At 39.9% G+C, this 19,125-nt stretch overlaps 1 protein-coding gene across 2 annotated transcripts in view; it reads left to right on the top strand.

Moving 5' to 3' along the window:
* PCSK5 (proprotein convertase subtilisin/kexin type 5) overlaps positions 1–19,125 on the top strand; it is a 437,872-nt gene that overhangs the window by 326,292 nt on the left and 92,455 nt on the right. For both annotated transcript variants that reach the window (XM_046664811.1, XM_046664810.1), the window contains exons 22-24: positions 3,602–3,738; positions 8,389–8,595; positions 9,699–9,767. In XM_046664811.1, the coding sequence (XP_046520767.1) occupies positions 3,602–3,738; positions 8,389–8,595; positions 9,699–9,767 (413 nt within the window). The remainder of the gene's footprint in view (positions 1–3,601; positions 3,739–8,388; positions 8,596–9,698; positions 9,768–19,125) is intronic.

The following is a 19,125-nucleotide window of genomic DNA, read 5'->3' as shown; positions in this document are numbered from 1 at the left end:
AATTGAGTGACGAATACATGGGGATGGTCTTGTATATATGTTTAAATTTTTCCATCATAAAATAAAAAAAAAATTTACCCTGAAATTGTTGTAAAAGAAGTCAAAATTTTAAAAGCCCTCTCTTCATCTTCCAGTTTTCCTTGTATATTTGCATACACCCTTGGGTTTAGCTCCTTAAAGATGATTGAAAACTTGGAAGAAGCATGTGCCCCCTTTGCCACAGCTAACCCGTATACTCTGCAATGCTGCGGTCCTCATAACTTCCCGATTCAGTCCTAAAGGAGTTACAGACTCAACGACCTAATTAAAAACTTTTAAAATGTCCCTCTGTTCTGACCCACCCTCAAATGTTTTATTTGATCTGTTTTGATGAATTCAGGAAAAAAGACTTTTTGCCAGATTTCATTCTGTTACAACATTAAAGTACCAAGAAATTACATTAAGTGGCCTTGTGATGACTTTAGGTGGGCCAAACCAACCACCAGCACAAAGTACCAGCTAACCCTGACGTGCCATCTCTTCCAGTCCAGCTCACATCACACACAGCCTGGGGCTCCTGGAATATTCAGCGCCAATGTCAAGAAAAGCACCTCTGCCCAGCTCTTTAGCACTTGGTTCTGCCACTTTCTTCCTTTTCATGAGCCCCGTTGGAGGCGGAATGGTTCACTGCTTATGAAAATGCCAAGAGCACGGGTGCCTTGAGGAGAGAAGTGCTTCTCCTGTAGAGATTAGCTTGCCCGAGTGTCTCAGAAATCCACAAATTGGAAGACAGGTGGTCCCAGAGATGGCTTGAGTCATCTTTAAAGAAAATTTTCATCAGTCCCCTGGAGCCCAGAGCAAGGGATCTATCCTCTTCCAGTAGGGAAGGTTTGTTAGCGTTCGTGGAAATCCATGCCACTCGAAGTGGTACTTTTCTTCAAGTTCCTTGGCAATTTTTCTTGAGGCGGATGGAAGGGGGTGAAGGGGATAATATTATTCAGTGCCTTCACTTAAGCTTGACTGGTTTCCCTATCTTTTGATCTTTAGAAAGAATCATGTTCTTACGAAAACTGGGTATGTCACCCAGGTTTTCCTTAGTGTAGAAGTGAAGGGAGGTGTTTAAATAAAGCACACTTATGTGCTTGTACTTCTTTAAAATCAGGCACTCAAGTAAGAAAGGCGGCCCCTTCGCTACATAAACATGGCGGTATTACAAAGTCTGTTTCACCCTGACACACCCCCAATTTCTGGATGGTTTTAAATGGTTCCCATCCTTGAGGGTATTAGATCGCCTTTCTCAAGAGAAATAATTTCCCTCTAAACCAATCTGTCATCTATTTCTATAAATAACAAAATGATGCTGTACTTTCCATTCCTTTCCGACTGAATTTAGTAAGAAAACGAACCCTCACAAGTAAACATGCCCCATTCTCCTTTTCAGCAGAGCTACGAGGAGCTTCCTTGTTTAAAAGCCTCAGAAAGCTCTTACGCAGTTTTTCTTAAAGAGGCTTTTGTTTTGTTTTTGTTTTTTTAACTAGCCACATCCCAATTATTCCTTGAAAAGTCTTCTAGCTCAGAAACCAGAGCCAGGGTGGGGCCGGGATATTCCCTGTTGGCATTAGCGCCATCAGCGAAAAGTCTGGGCTGGACGCAAAGTCATCTCATTATCCGCCGTGGCGCAGGGATCTGTTTTGACGTGGACAACCAGATGGGCGTGTGTCTCATTAGGGCTGGGACTCCATGCTCTGCAGTGGGCCAAAGGGATTGTTTGCTCCAGGAGTGCTGGGTGTGGTGACCAGAACCTGAGGGGCTGAGATTCCAAGAAGAGGTGGCCTTTTGTCTTGTGTTGTTGGCTTTAACCCCATTCTGTTTCCAGCAGATGCAAACGACACAGACTTTCAGGGTGGGAAGGAGATGGAAGACCTAAGCAACACACCCTTCAAGATGCCTTGCCCCCACCCCAATTTCGTCCAAACCTGGAATTAAGATGCCTTTCCCCAGTTTAGGGCTGGCCCCAGCTATGGAAACAGTGGGATTTAGACAAGCCAGTGCCACGCCAGGAGCAAGCTATGCAAAGCCCACACCTGCCTTCCATGTGATGTCGGGCCTGAGTGGAGAGAGGTGGGAGAGAGAGAAGGAAGCCCTGCCTTTGTCTGCAGGCCTCAGCTCTCCCAGGCCAGGATGCCGGCAGTATGCCCTTGGGGGCACGTGTGTACTACATGCTCAATTAACTTCAGAACTGATACAATAACTACTATTCTAAAGAAGACACCAATTTGGCACCACCTGCATTACTTAGGAATAATTTCACGAATTCCACAGTAATCTAGACTGTCAGCGAACAGAAGGTGGAACAGCGGTTCTCAAAGTGTGTTCTCTAGATCAACAGCATGAGCATCACCCAGGAATTTGTCAAAAATCCAAATTCTCAGCTCTCTGCCCCCAAGACCCACTGAATTAGGAATTGTGGGGGTGCAGCCCCCCAGCTCACTTCATCTATTCACATTACCTATCTGACTCTTGCACTTGGCAAAGAGTTTGTATTTTTCTGAGCAAAGTTCTTGGATACAATTTACTTAGTCTCATTTGCTCTTGGGGTTAGTTTGCAAGGGAAAAAAAAGAAGCAAAACTATGAAAATATTAACAATGGCATTATGATAGATATTGTATGTGTATAAAATCAAAAGTTTTAGAAGCCCAAATGCTAATTTATCTGGAGTGTCCTTGTAGTTGATTGCAAACATGGTCAGAAAAGAGAGACTGTGGTACATCAGGAAACGCTTGCAAAAATGACGCTCAAAATCAGAATTCACTGATTACTTGCCACACGCACAGGCCAAGTTTATAAGTAGCACCTAAACTACTTCAAGAGCCCTTGGAGTCGACAGTTCCCTTGTGAAGTATGGGTATGCTGACAACTAAAAGAAGGGTATTTTCTCCAAGGCCCCTGGATTCAAAAGCCCATTCGGGGGCTGACCCAGTGGCATAGTGATTAAGTTCATGCACTCAGCTTCAGCAGCCCAGGGTTCATAGGTTCAGATCCTGGGTGCACACCTACACACCACTCATCAAGCCATGCAGTGGTGGCATCCCACGTACAAAATAGAGGAAGATCGGCACAGATGTTAGCTCATGACAATCTTCCTCAAGCAAAAAGAGGAAGATTGGCACAGATGTTAGCTCAGGGACAATCTTCCTCAAGCAAAAAGAGGAAGATTGGCAACAGATGTTAGCTCAGGGCCATTCTTCCTCACCAAAAAAAAAAAGCCCATTCAGTGTCTTAAAAGGTCAAGACCTCCATCTGACCATTGGCTGGGTTTGGCTGGGGCCTACAATATGGACTTAATCCCTGCAGGCACCAGTTAGCTTGTTTGGAAGCAGAATCAAGACTGCATCCCCAGCCAGTTACTGGCAGGCCTGCTGTTGGGTCCAAACCTCAGGCAAGGATGGGTATGTGACTAATATTCCACTCGTTCTACGATGATCAGTCCCAGACATTCCCCTTGTTTCTGGAACAATGAAACCAAGTCTGTGCAGCAAAACACGAACACCACATGTTCTATACTTAAGATTATTCCAGAAAGTCACCCTTACAAACTCTAAAAGTCTGCTTTTCCTCTAGGATTTTTGATGATGGCCGCTGCATTTTGAACTGTCCCCCAGGCAAATTTGAATTTAAGAGCCAATGCCATCCATGCCACTACACCTGCCGAGAATGCCGAGGAAACAAGCCTTCCAACTGCACCTCCTGTGGAGTCGGTGAGGGAGTCTGCTGCTCGCTGGTCCTTCCTTGTTCAAACCTGTTTTCCCGCTGAAGCGTATTTTGTTTGACTCAGAAGCTTCATCTCTGGGGATGAGGGGTTGAGATTAGACAGCTGTCCATTAGAGAGTGTGTACAACCTTGACGTTTCTGCCTGTTGTCAGGATGCAAGTTCACGTTATTGTGGACACAGACTCGCTGCCCCCGAGGAGATACAGAGAAGCTAAGAGATGTCTGTCTAGAGAAAGAGAAAGAAAGGGTGGGCAAACATGATGCAGACACAAAGTAGACAGTAAAGCTAAGACTGGTTGAGGTAAAAGTGAAAAGCCAGGAAATTAAGGCAGACTCGTTCAGTCTTTAAGAGAAATATCGTAATAGAGTCTGTGACAGTGTCTCCTCAGCCCTGAGCTATGCCATTTAGAAGTTGTCAGAGCCCAGTGGGAACAACGTAATAGTTTCAGAACACAAATATGACCTTTTCTGTCCTAGTGTTAACAACTCTAAAAGTTTCTGCTGTCATTGCATTATATTCCGTGATCTCAAAGGTCCTCTGTGGTCTGACCTTTGACTCCTCTCCAGCATCCCTTCACATGCCTGTCCTCCACTTTGACTTCATGTGGGACAGATTCACATTTTATTTGAACTACGTGATATTTTTAAAATTTGAACCAAACTTACAAATTGGAAAATTTCAAATAAAACCTGAGTTTTCTGTTTCTCTTGAAAACTTGGAAGATCTGGCAACACTGGGCCTACATTCTCCAAATGGTTGAATGGAGACCAGAGGAGGCTGCTCTCCATTTCTCCATAGTCCCCACCACTCCCAGTTGTCTCACAGATCCTGAGGCTGTTAGTTACCATGGCCGTGATGCTTACATGGTTTTTCTGGTGGGAGAGAATTATTTATCTTTATTCTTTCTTATAAAACCAAAAAAGTGAAGAACAAGTTGAGAGTGTCATGCATTTGCAGAAAAATGGGAGATAACACATTTCTTTGCATAAATTAAAAGTTTCTTATGTAAACAAAGTATATCTATGTCAAATATCTCTATCCTGTTCATTCTGTTCCTTTCCTTATCTGTAAGATGATGATGATGATTGCCTCCTCTTAGGATTATTATGAAAGTTAAATGAGATAAAATAATAAAGCACTTAGAACAGGACTGGGCACATAGGAAGCACTCTTAACTATTCTTCTTCTTATCGCTGTTACTACTGTTATTGCTTGTACCTGCTTGCTCCTGTGGGCATTTGAATAATAAACCAGTCACTTCACCTCTTTCTGTCTCTCCCTGTTTGTAAAAAAAGGGAGCGTAGACAACGCAGCATCCAAAATCTCTTTCACATTTAGAACACACTACATCTTCATCCATAGTACGAAATTAAGGAATAGCTTGAATGCTAAACAAATGTCTGAAATGTTCTAGGCATCCCACAGCCAGTTGGACCAATCCACACATAAAATGTTTTGATAATTCTTCTGTATTTTCTGTTGGAAAGGATGTGTTTAATCCATTATCTTCACAAAAATTTATTGTGCCCCTTCCATGTACAAGTTACTATACATAGCTGGCATGGAAAATGCAATAAATGATAGCATGATACTTGCTTCAAGGAGTTTGCAGTCTGAAGGAGGGGTGTGTCCTCATGTTATAAAACAAGAAAATATTAAAGACCAAATGGATGGCAGGAATCCAGCTGCAGGTCAGAGAAGAAACATCACTTTCAGCTGTAGTGAGCAGAGGAGGCTTCCTGGAGAGGGTGTCATTGAGAAGCTCTGATTAGCAGGGTCTCTCCTATTAAGAGCACGATGTCCTAGTTTATGTATTAGCACAGCTATAATACATGCGACAGGGCTAAAGAAACTGGAGGATTGAATGGATGTAGTTCCACATCAACAGACTTTAATAAAAGGCTGGGAATCCTCTGGAAAAGACTAGGGAGTCCCTTCTACACCCGTAAGCCTCTTCCATCAGTTTGTAGAAATGTTGCCCCTTGCTTAATTGTCATTTTGTTAAGATTTAGGTCTAAATTCTTTTGGAAATGCAGCTCTCCAATAATGTTGGTGAAGATTCGCTCTAAATTCTCTTCCAGATTTATCCTCTACCAAAGCTAAATTTTACCAATCACATAACACTACAGTAAGCAAAAGGGTGAAGTAAGCTTCAAATTTACTTTCAGAGTCCCTCAGCCTTTCTTTCTTTCATCCCTTCCAGCAATCCTTTTCCCCTCATGACTTCCACCCTCATCCTTCCTTTCCTCCTGCAGACATCTGAGGTCTTCACATTGGTCTGCCTTCTCTTCTAACAAAAGCAGCTGCCAAGAAGTTCTCTGAAAATAGTTAATTACTCTTCACTATAAATGAAATCCAACCTGAACCTCTTTTGGAGTTCTTTACATTTTAACTCTTGTCTCATATTATCACATAGAAGAGTTGGCACCTAATAAAAATATCAGCCCTTCTTCTACTAGAACCAGCTTCTCCTTCAGATCATTACAATAATTTAAATTCCGAAATCTGGGCAAGTAGTCAAAAACTTATGCATGGTATTTAAATCAATGGGGTGTCCAAATTATCAGCCAAAACTGAGTGAGCTGCCATACTCCTCAGGCTATTAGGATATGACCAAATCTTGGTGTAATCCTGGATTAAATCTGTAGGAAAAGTGGGCCATAGTCAAGGCATATAAACGACCTCCTTTTGCAGGGTTGGTGTATTTTAAAGACCAAGACCCTTCAAATTTCTGTCCTTCAAATCCAAATTATAATACCTAAAGGGGTCCAACTAATAAAGCCATAGCTGAACGATAAAAATGGATTGGAGAATACTTCGTCTGATATCTGAACCCATCATTATTAATTTTTAAGATTGTTGATCCAGTTGGACATGTTGGAAAAGTAAGAACATTGCCAAATATTAATTCACTCGCTCGCAGAAAGTCATTCATTCACTCACCAAATATGTACTTAGAACTCACTATAGGCCAAGCTGCCCCCAGCCTCTGCAGCCTGAGTTGATGTCATGTAAAGGTGTGACTGCTGGATGGAGGAGGGGGGAAGCTTCTCCCTGCTCTCCCTCAGATCTTCCTACCTACGGCTGAGAAGATTGCCCTCTGAAAGACAGGATCCTTTCTGAATGAGTCTTGGTGCAAATGAGTTTGTCTAGGGTTCCATAAAGTGCCTGAGAAGAACACAACTTGGAAGGTTGATCCTCTGTGGGTTTCTGAGACTCCAGGTTCCACCGAATCAGGGTTTTGTGCTCCACAACATTGACCTACAGCTGTAAAACCCCCAAATGCACATTACATCCTTCCAACACTCTCCTTCCCTTAGAGGATAATGCTCTTTTAAGTCAAGTTTGGAGACAGCAGACACTGTTCCTCCCACCTCTATGGAAGCCCTCTTTATTTTCTCTGTCCCATGGAACCAGCAGACTTCCAGCATGAAATCACAAACAGAAAAGAGGTAGCTTCAGAGCCATAATCCAAGGGTGTGCTCTTTAAGTTATATTTGAACTAGGGCTTTAATTAAATAAGAAACATTAGGTTAGACCATTTGAGAGCACCAAGTTTATGGGCAAAAAAAATAGTCAAATGTTGGCAATTTCATGGGGTTCGATCTAATATTATACTGACTTTCAGTTTCTACACTTGACACATGGGGTCAGTACTATCTTTATCCACAAATTCAGCAGCCTTCTATCTTGAAGTTCAGTGGTTCTGGATCTTCATGTGGCAGGTCACGTGCTGAGTGAACACCGGACCCCAGTCATTTCGGGTAACACAGATCGGCTGCTCTTCAGAGGCAGGGGCACCTGAGAGACCTGAAGAAGATGTATACCCTAAACACAGCTGGCACGAACAAAATCTCCAGCAGGGTGGGGGTCGGAGACCTCTAGGTGCATCTATTTTAATCCTGTTTATATACATGTGTATATATATATATTTGTAACTGATCATAATCCTTTTTCATTATTTGTGATAGTTTGTAATTGATTAGCATTTTCCATTCCTTCCAGGAACAAATTCCCATAGTCTCCCACGGCGGGGTACCGCTGATTCTTTCCTCGTAGAGTCCAATGTTGACAGAGGCTCAGGAACTTTCAGGAGTCGGAGAGGTGTGCTTGGTCTCACGCTTCAGTAGGCTGTCGTTATAGGAATTGGCAGCTGTGCCAATTAGATGGTTACACAAGCGAGCGATTTTGATAACAGAATTCAAAATCATTCTAAAAGATAGCGCTGTCATAAAAACGTGTCTATTAGCAATCATTTGTTTATTCTCATGGGATCTCTGTAGCCCCTAAGTCTGCTAGCTTCCACAGACATGGAAAGGAGCCCTTGGGAAAGTTCCCCACATTCTGACTTGAGTTGTCCACAAAGCGTGGTAGGTGTTTTTGCAGTGACATCCCAGATAGTAGTTGCTATTCACTTATATACAAAATATTGGAAAATGATTTCCTACAAGCAAAACTTTTCAACTACAAGTATAAAGATATTGTACTTTTCATTAAATCCATTCTTATGCTCCTGGTCCCCTTGGAGACAAAGCACTCGGTTATATCTTTTTAAAATAAAACATCTGAGGTTATATTAGCTTCATGGTTAATGTGGTACATTTTCCCTCTTTTGCTTGCCCCTCTGTGTGTTCAGATAAGCATGGCCAGGAGCGCTTCCTGTACCAGGGGGAGTGTTGGGAGAGCTGCCCAGCGGGCCGCTACCCTGCCAAGGGGCATGCCTGCCTGCCTTGCCCAGACAACTGTGAGCTTTGCCACAGCGCACACATCTGCACACAATGCGTGAGCGGCTACTTCATGGTGCCCACCAACCACACCTGCCAGAAGGTAGAGTGTGGACCAGGTAAGGCTGCTCTGGGGCCACTGTCCTGTACCAGGAGGCGGCATGAGGAGCTGTACCCCTGGATGTCCCGGAGACTGGAATTGCCTTTCTGGCTTTAATGTCGGCATCTGGGGATGACTTTGTGTGACTCTATATGTCAAGTGGGGACAGTGAAAGCTGCCCCTCTTTCTTCCCCCACACAGCTTTTCTTGGGGTTCCCCCAGACACAATCCAAGGACACAGGGATGCAGCTAATCACATAGAAAGTGATCTTGAGTGCAGGGTTTGTGGGCAGGGTATAGTGGAGAGAAAATTACATTAGAATCCAAAAGTCCTGGTCAACAATTTTCTCTTTCCGAATTACTAGTATGAGACCCTGAGCAAAATTAATCTAATTTCTTCATGCCTTCGTTTCTTCATTTGTGAAAGGGAGAGTATAGCACCAAGATGGTTTCTGTGAGAAGCCACTTAAAATCAGCCTTCCTAAAGCTACTTGGAAATATTAAAATGTTCTGTGAATCACATGTGTTATTGTTATTGCCCAGTTCCTTATCTTATATGGGAAGAGGAAGATTAAAAAACAGCACTTACAGCTTTTGTTATCTCCCATATAAGAATCTTGCAGACTTTTTCTACTCTGTATCAGAATTATGCCTGGTCTGGTGCTGAAGAGAGCTCCCAGATGTTTCTAGAGTAATTAATACATTCATTCCTTTTTCTTCTTAATGTCTAATAATGTATTGTAGGATTTAAAACTTTTTAAAAAAGTGTTTAAGAGGACTGATAAAAAGAGACAGAGCTTCATCATTTATATACCCAAGTCCGTATTCCCAGAAGCAGAATTTATTTAATAAATAAAATCTACCAGCTTGACTTCAAAAGTAGTTGCATGGCAGAGTCCAACTTTGTTCTATTTGTACCCAATCAAACTGATTCAATCTATTAAATTAATAGAAGGAGATAAAAACATGCGTGATATGTATATTCTCAAGGATAGTTTTGGGTTTCATAATTCCTCTATGATTTGCCTGAAAATAAGCTATGCACCCACATATATTCATAGCAATTCATGTGTCTCCACTCAGTTAAAATTAATTGTGTTTTCCACTCCTCTCACTATATAGGTGAAGTCCAAGACCCAGACTATGAAGAATGCGTGCCTTGTGAAGAAGGATGCCTGGGGTGCAGCTTGGGTATGTCATCTTCCTTTATTACTCAAAAACTTGAAATAGCTGTATCCTTTTCCGCACATCCTCATGCTGTCACTGCTTCAGTAGGAACTTTTGTCATTGTTGTCACCATCAGTGTCATCATCAACATCCATTAAGTAGGCTCACTCCTATTCAAACAAGGTCACAGTGAGAGACTGTCCCTTTTGAGACAATGGATAGGTCACTTGACCCAGTGAAACTCAAGTTTAGGAAAGGACATCTTTTCCTCTGGCTGTTAGCTAGTTGGCAGGGGATACCTATAGCAACATGTTTCAGGGTGCCTGGGACTCAGCCTCTCCTTAGCTTCTCAAGGTGACAAATTTGAAGATGATCAATGGTGAGAGAGAAATAAACTCAAGCAAAGAAATGTCTAATTACTCTAACTCAGTATGTGAAACACAAAAGCTTGTCAGGAGATTGGGAACTTTTCTTTGCAAAAATGATCTATTGCTTGGAAACTAAAACAGTCATTTGAGAAGGAAGTAATATGGTGATAGTACAGTTTGAAATCCCTATCAAACAATGAAAAGCACGTGTCAGTCTTGCATGTAATTCTCTAAATCAAACCATTGGCTCTTCCCTTCTTCCCTTCTCACACTTATGGTTCTCCTGTGGAGGGGGTGAGAGGGACAGTCTGTAGCACACAGCACCATTGGATTGGACATTAAATGAAAACTAGGGAGGCCACCAAGTTCCCAGAATGTAGGTTAATGTAAATTTCGGCTGGATATTGAAAATAATTAGCACTTGGGTCTGTGGATCTTTGGAAGGAAACTAACCTAAATTAAAGATGGATGGAATAATTTCTCTTCATGGAGTTTTCCTGAAGCCCTGTGGTTGGTTAATTCATGCTTCTAAAACTTTAATGTGCACACAAATCGTATTGGGGATTTATTAAAATGCAGATTCTGATTCATGGGTCTAGGGTGGGGACTGAGAATTTGCATTTCTAACAAGCTGCCAACAAAGCCAATGTTTCAGGAAACACTCATGAAATTGCAAGGGGTTAGACTGTGCCAGGGCTAATTGAACATTTTATTGACTTTACTTAATGGATTTCCTTAATTCTTAAATATGGTACATGAATTATAATTTATCTGAGGGTTGTCACCATCTCTCTCTGTCTTAAATGGAAAAGATATATTTTCTACAATGTCTGTAACTACAAAATAGAGTTTTTAGGAGCTTGAATACCATTCCCCCATTGTCCTCCACTATGAATTGAGGCATATATTACCGGAAAATAAAACATAATAATGAAGTTGCACTTAAGAAACAGGTAACATTTGGAGTCAGAGATTTGAGGATAAAATTGCTAATTTTCTGGGAAGCAAAAATAGACCTAAACAGAAGTAATAAAAGCACTAAAATTTAAAAGATAGGCAAATTCCAGTGTCTCTCGTGAAGCAATAGGAGGTGTTCTTTCAGCAGGGAACAAGGATCAATGTTTTCACTCTCTTGATTTCCCTTTTTGCCCATTTCAGACCACACTTGCCCATTAGGTTTCACATCTCAGCTAATTTTTGTGCTCTCCTTTTGCACCTTTGTTATTGTGGGTTGTATGTCCATGCTAGCATCTTTGTGCATCACGGAGATGTGTGTGTGTGTGTCTGTCTGTCTGTCCGTCTGTAAAACCTTAAACCTGAGATTTTGGCCTTCAGGTTTAAAGAGATGTAGGAATGTGTGTGGACTCATTGAGGATCAGTGAGGATCTTGGCATGGAGGTGGGAACGCTGACAACCATGATCACTAGGGATCTGCACTGTGCCCACCTTTCCCTTAGCTGACCCGGCTGAAGATGAGACAGAGGTGTAACCACTGGAAAGTGAATTCCATAGCAGACCCTGGCCATCTGGGGACTCAAAATCCAAAAGAAGCAACTTGCAAAATGAGAGAAATTAGAAAGTTTGGTTCACTTTACAAAGTGCCATTGAAATATTTAGTTCATTCACTCCTTTAAGAAACTTCATCTTCAGTGCGTTGAGCACTCACCATGGCACTGAGAATTCATAGTTGATGTGGCTGTGGAGCCTGTTGCAAGGCCCTCTCTGGCTGTCACAAGTGATGCACCTAGAATCAAATGTTTTCCAAGGTGACCTGCCAGAGTAGAGGGAGGCACAAAGTTCGGTGGGATCACAGAAGAGGGTGACTAGAACATCCTAAATGGTGCTAATTTTTAACTTTAAATTCTAAACTTCCTGTTAATTTATAAAATCTCTGTATGTTGGACTTGTGTATTTTTGGATTGCGTTGGCTGAACTCAATTATGCTCTTATTTCTGAAGCCTTTCTTGTTCTTTCCAGTAGAATTAATTCTCTCTTTTCTTGTTTCCCCTTGTTTTTTCTCGTTTCTCCTCATTTGTAGGCCAACAATAATACTTTATACAACTGGTTTGTGTAATATTTGGTGCATACACATCTTTCTGCCTAGACACTAAACTACTTGAGAAAAGCTCTATGACTTGTACACGCTGCTCCCACAAGAACTGGCAGCATGCCTAGGATATAATAAACCTACAATAAAGGTAGTAATGTTTGTTGAATTGAATTTGAGAATTGCCCAAATTCAGAGCAGAGATGCATGGCTCAGGATACACAGGGATTTATATATGATGTTGTGTCGAATCAAACTTTGTTTACGGGCCAAGAAGAAGGGAAAGAAATCGTATGGTACAGAAACAAATGATCTTTTTGTGGAATATTAGAACTGTAAGTGAGATTTGAAGAGGAAGTCGTTTATTAAATTTCATAATTTTAATAAGATACGAATACAAATTTTTAAAAATATAAATAATTTACCATAGGTTTTCATGAGAGTCTTCTTGTGACAAGGGACATCATCCTTTGGAGAGCACTCCACTTCATTCCATTTAAATAACATAGATTCATCTGTGAACCAGAGCTGGATGATCTCTTGAGGAGTCAGGAAAAGTGCGATCAGTCACTCTGAGACATTTTCTCTACACTATGTAATAATTAGTTGTTGGGAATAGTGGGATTTCTTTCTGTTTTTTATTCCTTTCCAGATATTTAGTGTAACTATAGATTAAGATCTTTTACACCCAATAAAGAAGAACTCAAATTCCCAATTGACTCTGATTTCATCTAGCTCCTGGGTCCAGCTATTTGTTATTCTAAGGAAAGATGACCAGAAAGAGGACAAAAAAGAAACACATGACCAAAAAGTGGCTGTTTTATCATGAGGAAAATATTGAATTTGACATTCTAGGAGGAAACAGTGGTGTTTTTATTATAGGGTGTTAGATTTCTCTTCTTTTTTTTTGTTGAGGTATAATTGGCATATAACATTATGTTAGTTTCAAGTGTACAACATAATGATTCAATATTTGTATATATTGCAAAATGTTCACCACAATAAGTCTAGTTAATATCCACCACCTCACCTAGTTACAAAATTATTTTCTTGTGATGAGAATCTTATGATCTACTCTCTTAGCAATTTTCAAATATGCAGCACAGTATTATTAATTATAGCCATCATTATATTATATCCTGTAAATTATATCCCCAGGACTTATTTATTTTATAACTGGAAGTTTGTGATTTTTAACTCCCTTCACCTATTTTACCCACGCCCCATCTCCCACTTCTGGCAACCGCCAATCTGTTCTCTCTTATATTTCTCTTCTTTATTAGTCTGAAAAAAAACCAGATAGCATTTTATATAATACTGTTTTGTTCCAAGAGCATTTGATGCCAAATTCTTTGTCTTTCTAACCAGTATCTTGAATGGAAATTTAACTAAGATAAATCGAAGTGTTTTAAGGTATATTTCTTCGTTAATTAAGGGGATAAATAAATGGAGTCATTTTTACCTAATGTTTTGAGGCACTTTTTTTCTTCTGTTTTAATTTATGGAATGCAGTAATAAGCGTGACTCCTGACTACAGCAAAGATTTGGAGCGCATACTTACCTCACCGTTGACTTAATGATTGATTTTGATAAAATTGCAGAAGATCTCTTTACTTCCTTATCTTATCAGTAAAATAGAGGTTAATGTGCCTTTATCTTGGCTCAGAAGTGGGTGATGAAAATCCATTAATATTTGCTCATTAAAATGGTGATCATCCCTACTCTTGGGGAAAAATATACACAAATTTAAAATTTTTAAATATTTGCCATAAAAGAAAAAGCCCATAAAGATTAAGTGCCAAATAAGAGGACAAACATTTGTACCAAAAGAATTCAGTAAAGGAGGGAACCCCTGGACACTGAAGTGGAGAAGGAAGGCTTCCAAAAAGATGGGACTTGAGATGAATCTTGGAGTTTGCATGGAATTTAGACGGACAAGAGGGCGGGGCTGCACTCTGGAGGGACTTTCAACCCAGACATTAGCAAGAAGAAAGGTCAGAAAGACTTTCTGCCATGGGTTTTAGGGCATTGAATATACCAATTTTGCAGAAGGAATAAGTAAATCTAAGAGAATGGGCGGACAGAAGTTTAGAGAGGTGGTTGAAAACCATATCTTGAATTTTGGACTAATGAGTTTAAAAGTATCCTATGGCTAAGGTGGAATAATTGAAGGTTCTTTAAAATAAAGAGAGAATGTCTTGAAGAAGACATTTTTTGTTTTTTTAAAGATTTTATTTTTTCCTTTTTCTCCCCAAAGCCCCCCAGTACATAGTTGTATATTCTTCGTTGTGGGTCCTTCTAGTTGTGGCATATGGGATGCTGCCTCAGCGTGGTTTGATGAGCAGTGCCATGTCCGCGCCCAGGATTTGAACCAACAAAACACCGGGCCGCCTGCAGCAGAGCGCGCGAACTTAACCACTCGGCCACAGGGCCAGCCCCTTGAAGAAGTGTTTTAAGAAGACTAATATGGTAACTGTGTTAACTGTGTTCAGGGTAATTGAAAGGAAGAGAGGCAGTAGGCAGAGAAACCAGCTAGAAGACTATTTCAGAAAACTAGGTATGAAGTAACAGGAGCCTGATCTAAGGTAACAGCCAGGAAATTATAAAGAAAGAGCTAGGTTTGAAAAATCCCATGAAACAAATGTCCTGAAGCATAAGAAAAGATGTTTAACTTTGCTCACTGTATGGGAAATGCAAATTAAAACTACCATGACATATCATTTCTCACCTATCAGATTGGTAAAAATTCAAAAGCTTACAACACACTGTACAGGCAAGGCTGTAGGAAAACAAACACTCTTATTTATTACTGGTGGGAAGACAAAATGGTACAACGACTGTTGAAGGAAATTTGGCAGTACATAACACAATTGCATATGCATTTATCCTTTGACTCTACAACATCTCTTCTAGAAATTTATCCTGATGATAAACATCCACAAATTCAAAACAGCATTCACAGTGTTATTCACTATAGCATTATCTGTGGTATTAAACTATTTGAAACATCCTAAATGTTCATTCATGGAAGACTAGTTGAATAAAGCAACATACACATACACAATGGAGTACTATGCAGTCATTAAAAAGAGCAAAGAAGATCTATGTGAACTGATAATAATTTCATGATGTACTGTTAAGTAGAAGGCAAGGTGCTAAAACATGTACATAGTATGCTACTTTTTGGGTAAGAAAAGATGTTGAAATAAAATATACATGTGTGCGTATGTACATGTTTTACTTATTTTTGAATAAGAAACACAGAAAGGATAAACCAGAAACTAATGAAAATGGTTACCTATAATGAAAGAGGTAAAGGAGATGGGAGTGAGACCTCTCCAGGTCTATCTTTTTACAAAGTTTTGATCTGAACCATATAAGAGGTTACAAACTCATAACAAATGACACAGTAATTAGTGTGAATGGGCCAATTCCAGTGGGAACTGTCCAATTTGGAACAATTTGAGCATCGAAAAATATTGATCATAAAGAATTATAATTCAACTAATAAAAATAATCCATACATCAATAGTGATATTTAAAGAAGGGAGAAAAAAAGAGAGAGGGGAAATAGAATAAATGGAAAAGCTCTTCTTTACAGAAAATTTTCAGCTGGTATATATACAAGGAAAGAATTAGAAAATCATCATTTTACATCCCCTAGTGCATTAACTCAAGGGCGAATCATGAGTGGAAGCTAAAATCATTAGGTGGAAAACTGGGAACAGGATAATCACACAGACTCAAAGTACTTCCATAATTAATAGTTAATTATAATGGAGAGATTTGCTGGTTATCAACTTAACCAAGTTAATACACTTAGCGTTACCACCATTAGTTCCATATAATCTATATCATGTGTTTCCTGATGTGATACGTTAACAAGTACACAACCTCACCTGGTATCCTTGACAAAAGTATCTAGACTAATGATTCTCAGCTGGAGGTGATTATAACATAGGGGACATTTGTCAATATTTTGAGACATTTTTGATTGCCATGACTGGGGGGTTGTTACTTGCATCTAGTAGGAAGAGGTCAAGGATGCTTCTAAACGTTCTATAATGCACAAGACAGCCCCCCACAACAAAGAATTATCTGGTCCCAAGTGTTAATGCTGAGGTTGAGAAACCCTTATTTAGCCTAAAAGTAATGATAAGATAAATCCAGAATATGGGATATTTATAAGTCAACTGACCTGTACTCTTTAAAAAAATTTAATATAATGAAAAAAAAAGTAAGCAGGTGAAGTAAAAGAGAATAAAGAGAGAAAACAACCAGGAAAATGTATAAATATTTACTAGAGCCTGGATTGTAAAGGTCTTAAAAGATATTTTGGGGACAGTTAGAAATATTTGAATGAAATTGGATAATATTGCTGAATTAATGTTTCCTCAGATATGGTAACTGTGTTGTACTGAGTAGGAGCAGAGCCTTTGCTTGGGAGTGGATAAAAAAGATCAGTTAGGGATGCATCCCCAAAAAGTGCATTTAGGGATGAAATGTCATAAAATGTAGAACTTATTTTCAAATGGTTCAGAACAAAACAGGATCTAGGTGAAGCATACAAAGTTGTTCTTTGCACAACTATTTCAGCCTTTCTGTAGATTTGAAAACTTTTTTTTAAAGTTGGAAGGAAAAAAATACTTCATACTCTGCCAGCTGAGAGGGCCTAGAAGCAACAACACCCCAGTAGCAATAAGCACACCTAGTGCCCAGATCTTGGTTGCTAATACCATTCTCCAATAAAAGATACCAGGGCTCCTTGGAGAACTGGCTGATTCTGGGACTAGGGTGGGAAATATACAAGGTGTGAGTCTGTATATCGTAGTGACAGGAATTAAGGAAGTGCTCGAAGGAAAAAGAACCCACAGTGATCTGGGTATATCAGAGGGACACAGGGGACAAATGAAAGAGTTCCCAATAGCCAAAGCTGGAACAATTTGAGCAATAATATAAATAAAAGAGCATTTGCTATAACCCAAAGTATAAAATAAAACTCCATGAGTTCATACAGACATAAATAAATAAGTGGTCATATAAATAAGTAAATCGGGGACAAGAGACAAATCTTCAGTGCAAAAGAATTCCAAATAATTAGCATTCCTCCCTCCAGGTACTGGAGCATAACTCCCAACTTCTTAGCTGTACATAGTGACTTCCTTCCAAGAGAGCAGTATGGAAAGGAGGAGAGGAGAGGAACTGCCCTGTGGGGAAACCTGACAAGTACTACCTCATGTAGGGGGTCAAGGTCAACAGCAACAGTGATAAATCATATAATAGCATGTGCCCTTGATATGATATGATGAGAAAGGCGCTTGACCTCTGAGATCTTCCACCCCAAAACCCATAACCCCAGGCTAATCGTGAGAAAAACATCGGACAAATCCCACTAGAGGGAAATTTTGTAAAATATCTGTTAGTACTCCTCAAAACTGTCAAGGTCATCAAACAAGTAAAGTCTGAGAAACTGTCACAGCCAAGAGGAGGCTAAGGAGACACGAAAGTTAAACGTAATGTGGTATCCTGGGACAGAAAAAAGGCGCTAAGTAAAAACTAAGGAAGTCTGACTACATTATGGACTTAAAAATGATTAATAATTATTATTAATAATTAATTAATAATTATTATTATTATAGTTAACAACAATTGCATCATCATAACAATAAAGAACATGGGGGAACTATTCGGAGTGTTGCAAATGTCCTATATCTTGATTGTCAGGGGTGATTATGTGACTGTTTTCATTTGTCAAAATTCATAGAACTATATACCTAAAAAGGGCAAATGTCACACTATGAAAATTATATTTCGATAAATCTGACTTAAAAAGACAAATACAGTGTTAAAATGGACCTATTAATGCCACTCTTTCCCATCTCTACACAGTATAATGTAACAGTAACCTAATCCTGGCATTTATTGAACACTTGCTAATGTTCCAGCTGCTGTGCTAAGCTCTTTAAGTGTATTACCTCATTTAAGGAATAGATGTAATGACTGTTCTCATTTTGCAGATGAAGAAATTAAGCTCAGAACAGTTAAGTAACTTGCATAACATCACAGGGCTGGTAACTACTAGAATCAGTAAGTGATTCTGGATAGCCCAACACCAAACCCCATGTGTTTTACCACCTAACGTTCTTCTTTTCTAATTCTAGAGCAAAAGTATTATGTGTTAGGCACTAATAAAAAGATAAAATAAAAGTTTATTTTCTGACCCTTTCCTCAGTCCTACACGCAATAACTATCATACTTCATTTGGCTACAACTTTATGCCTGATGACATAACTGAATTTACCAAACAGTGAAACTGTTCATAACAGGCATGCAAATTGATTTGGATGACTGAATCAGCCAAACCAATTTGCATGACTGTTCACCTGAAGTTGTTGACCTTCAGGACCTCCATCTGGAATGTGCTGACATAGGACAGAGCAAATAGGGGAATGCTCACCACAGCAAGACTGAGAGAGGAGGCGGGCATGTCTTCAATTAGCTCTGGACTCCTCGCTGCCGTTTCACCTCGCTTCAGGTTCATTCACCTCCACAAGGAGCTCTTGCTCCCTGGGAAAGTGGGTCCCCTTATAAAGGTATGATTGGCAGGACATGCCCCTCTCTCCTCCTTGTGAAGATGAGGTGGGCTTTCTCCACCCTGACCCACGTTAAACTCAAGCTTCAGATACAGGAGTTAGAGGACCAACCTCTTGCTATTCTATCCTTCTATTAAGGAGTGAGAACTCGTTCACAGAAGAAAAAAAATATTGAGACATCTAAGACGCGAAGTTCACATTTTAGTTTTCAATGGGGCAGACATAGAGGGTTTTTCAAATCAAATATTGTAGTTACAGATCACTATTTACCCAGATCTCCCATTGGGGCTTCTCGGTGAACTTTCAGGGGAATAAGAACAGTAACAGTTTCGGTGCCTTCGAAACCAAAGGTGTTGCAGAATAAAATTTACACA

The sequence above is a fragment of the Equus quagga genome, chromosome 6, assembly GCF_021613505.1.
Source record: "Equus quagga isolate Etosha38 chromosome 6, UCLA_HA_Equagga_1.0, whole genome shotgun sequence".
NCBI classification, from domain to species: domain Eukaryota; kingdom Metazoa; phylum Chordata; class Mammalia; order Perissodactyla; family Equidae; genus Equus; species Equus quagga.
This window is presented reverse-complemented; position numbering and strand designations above follow the sequence as displayed.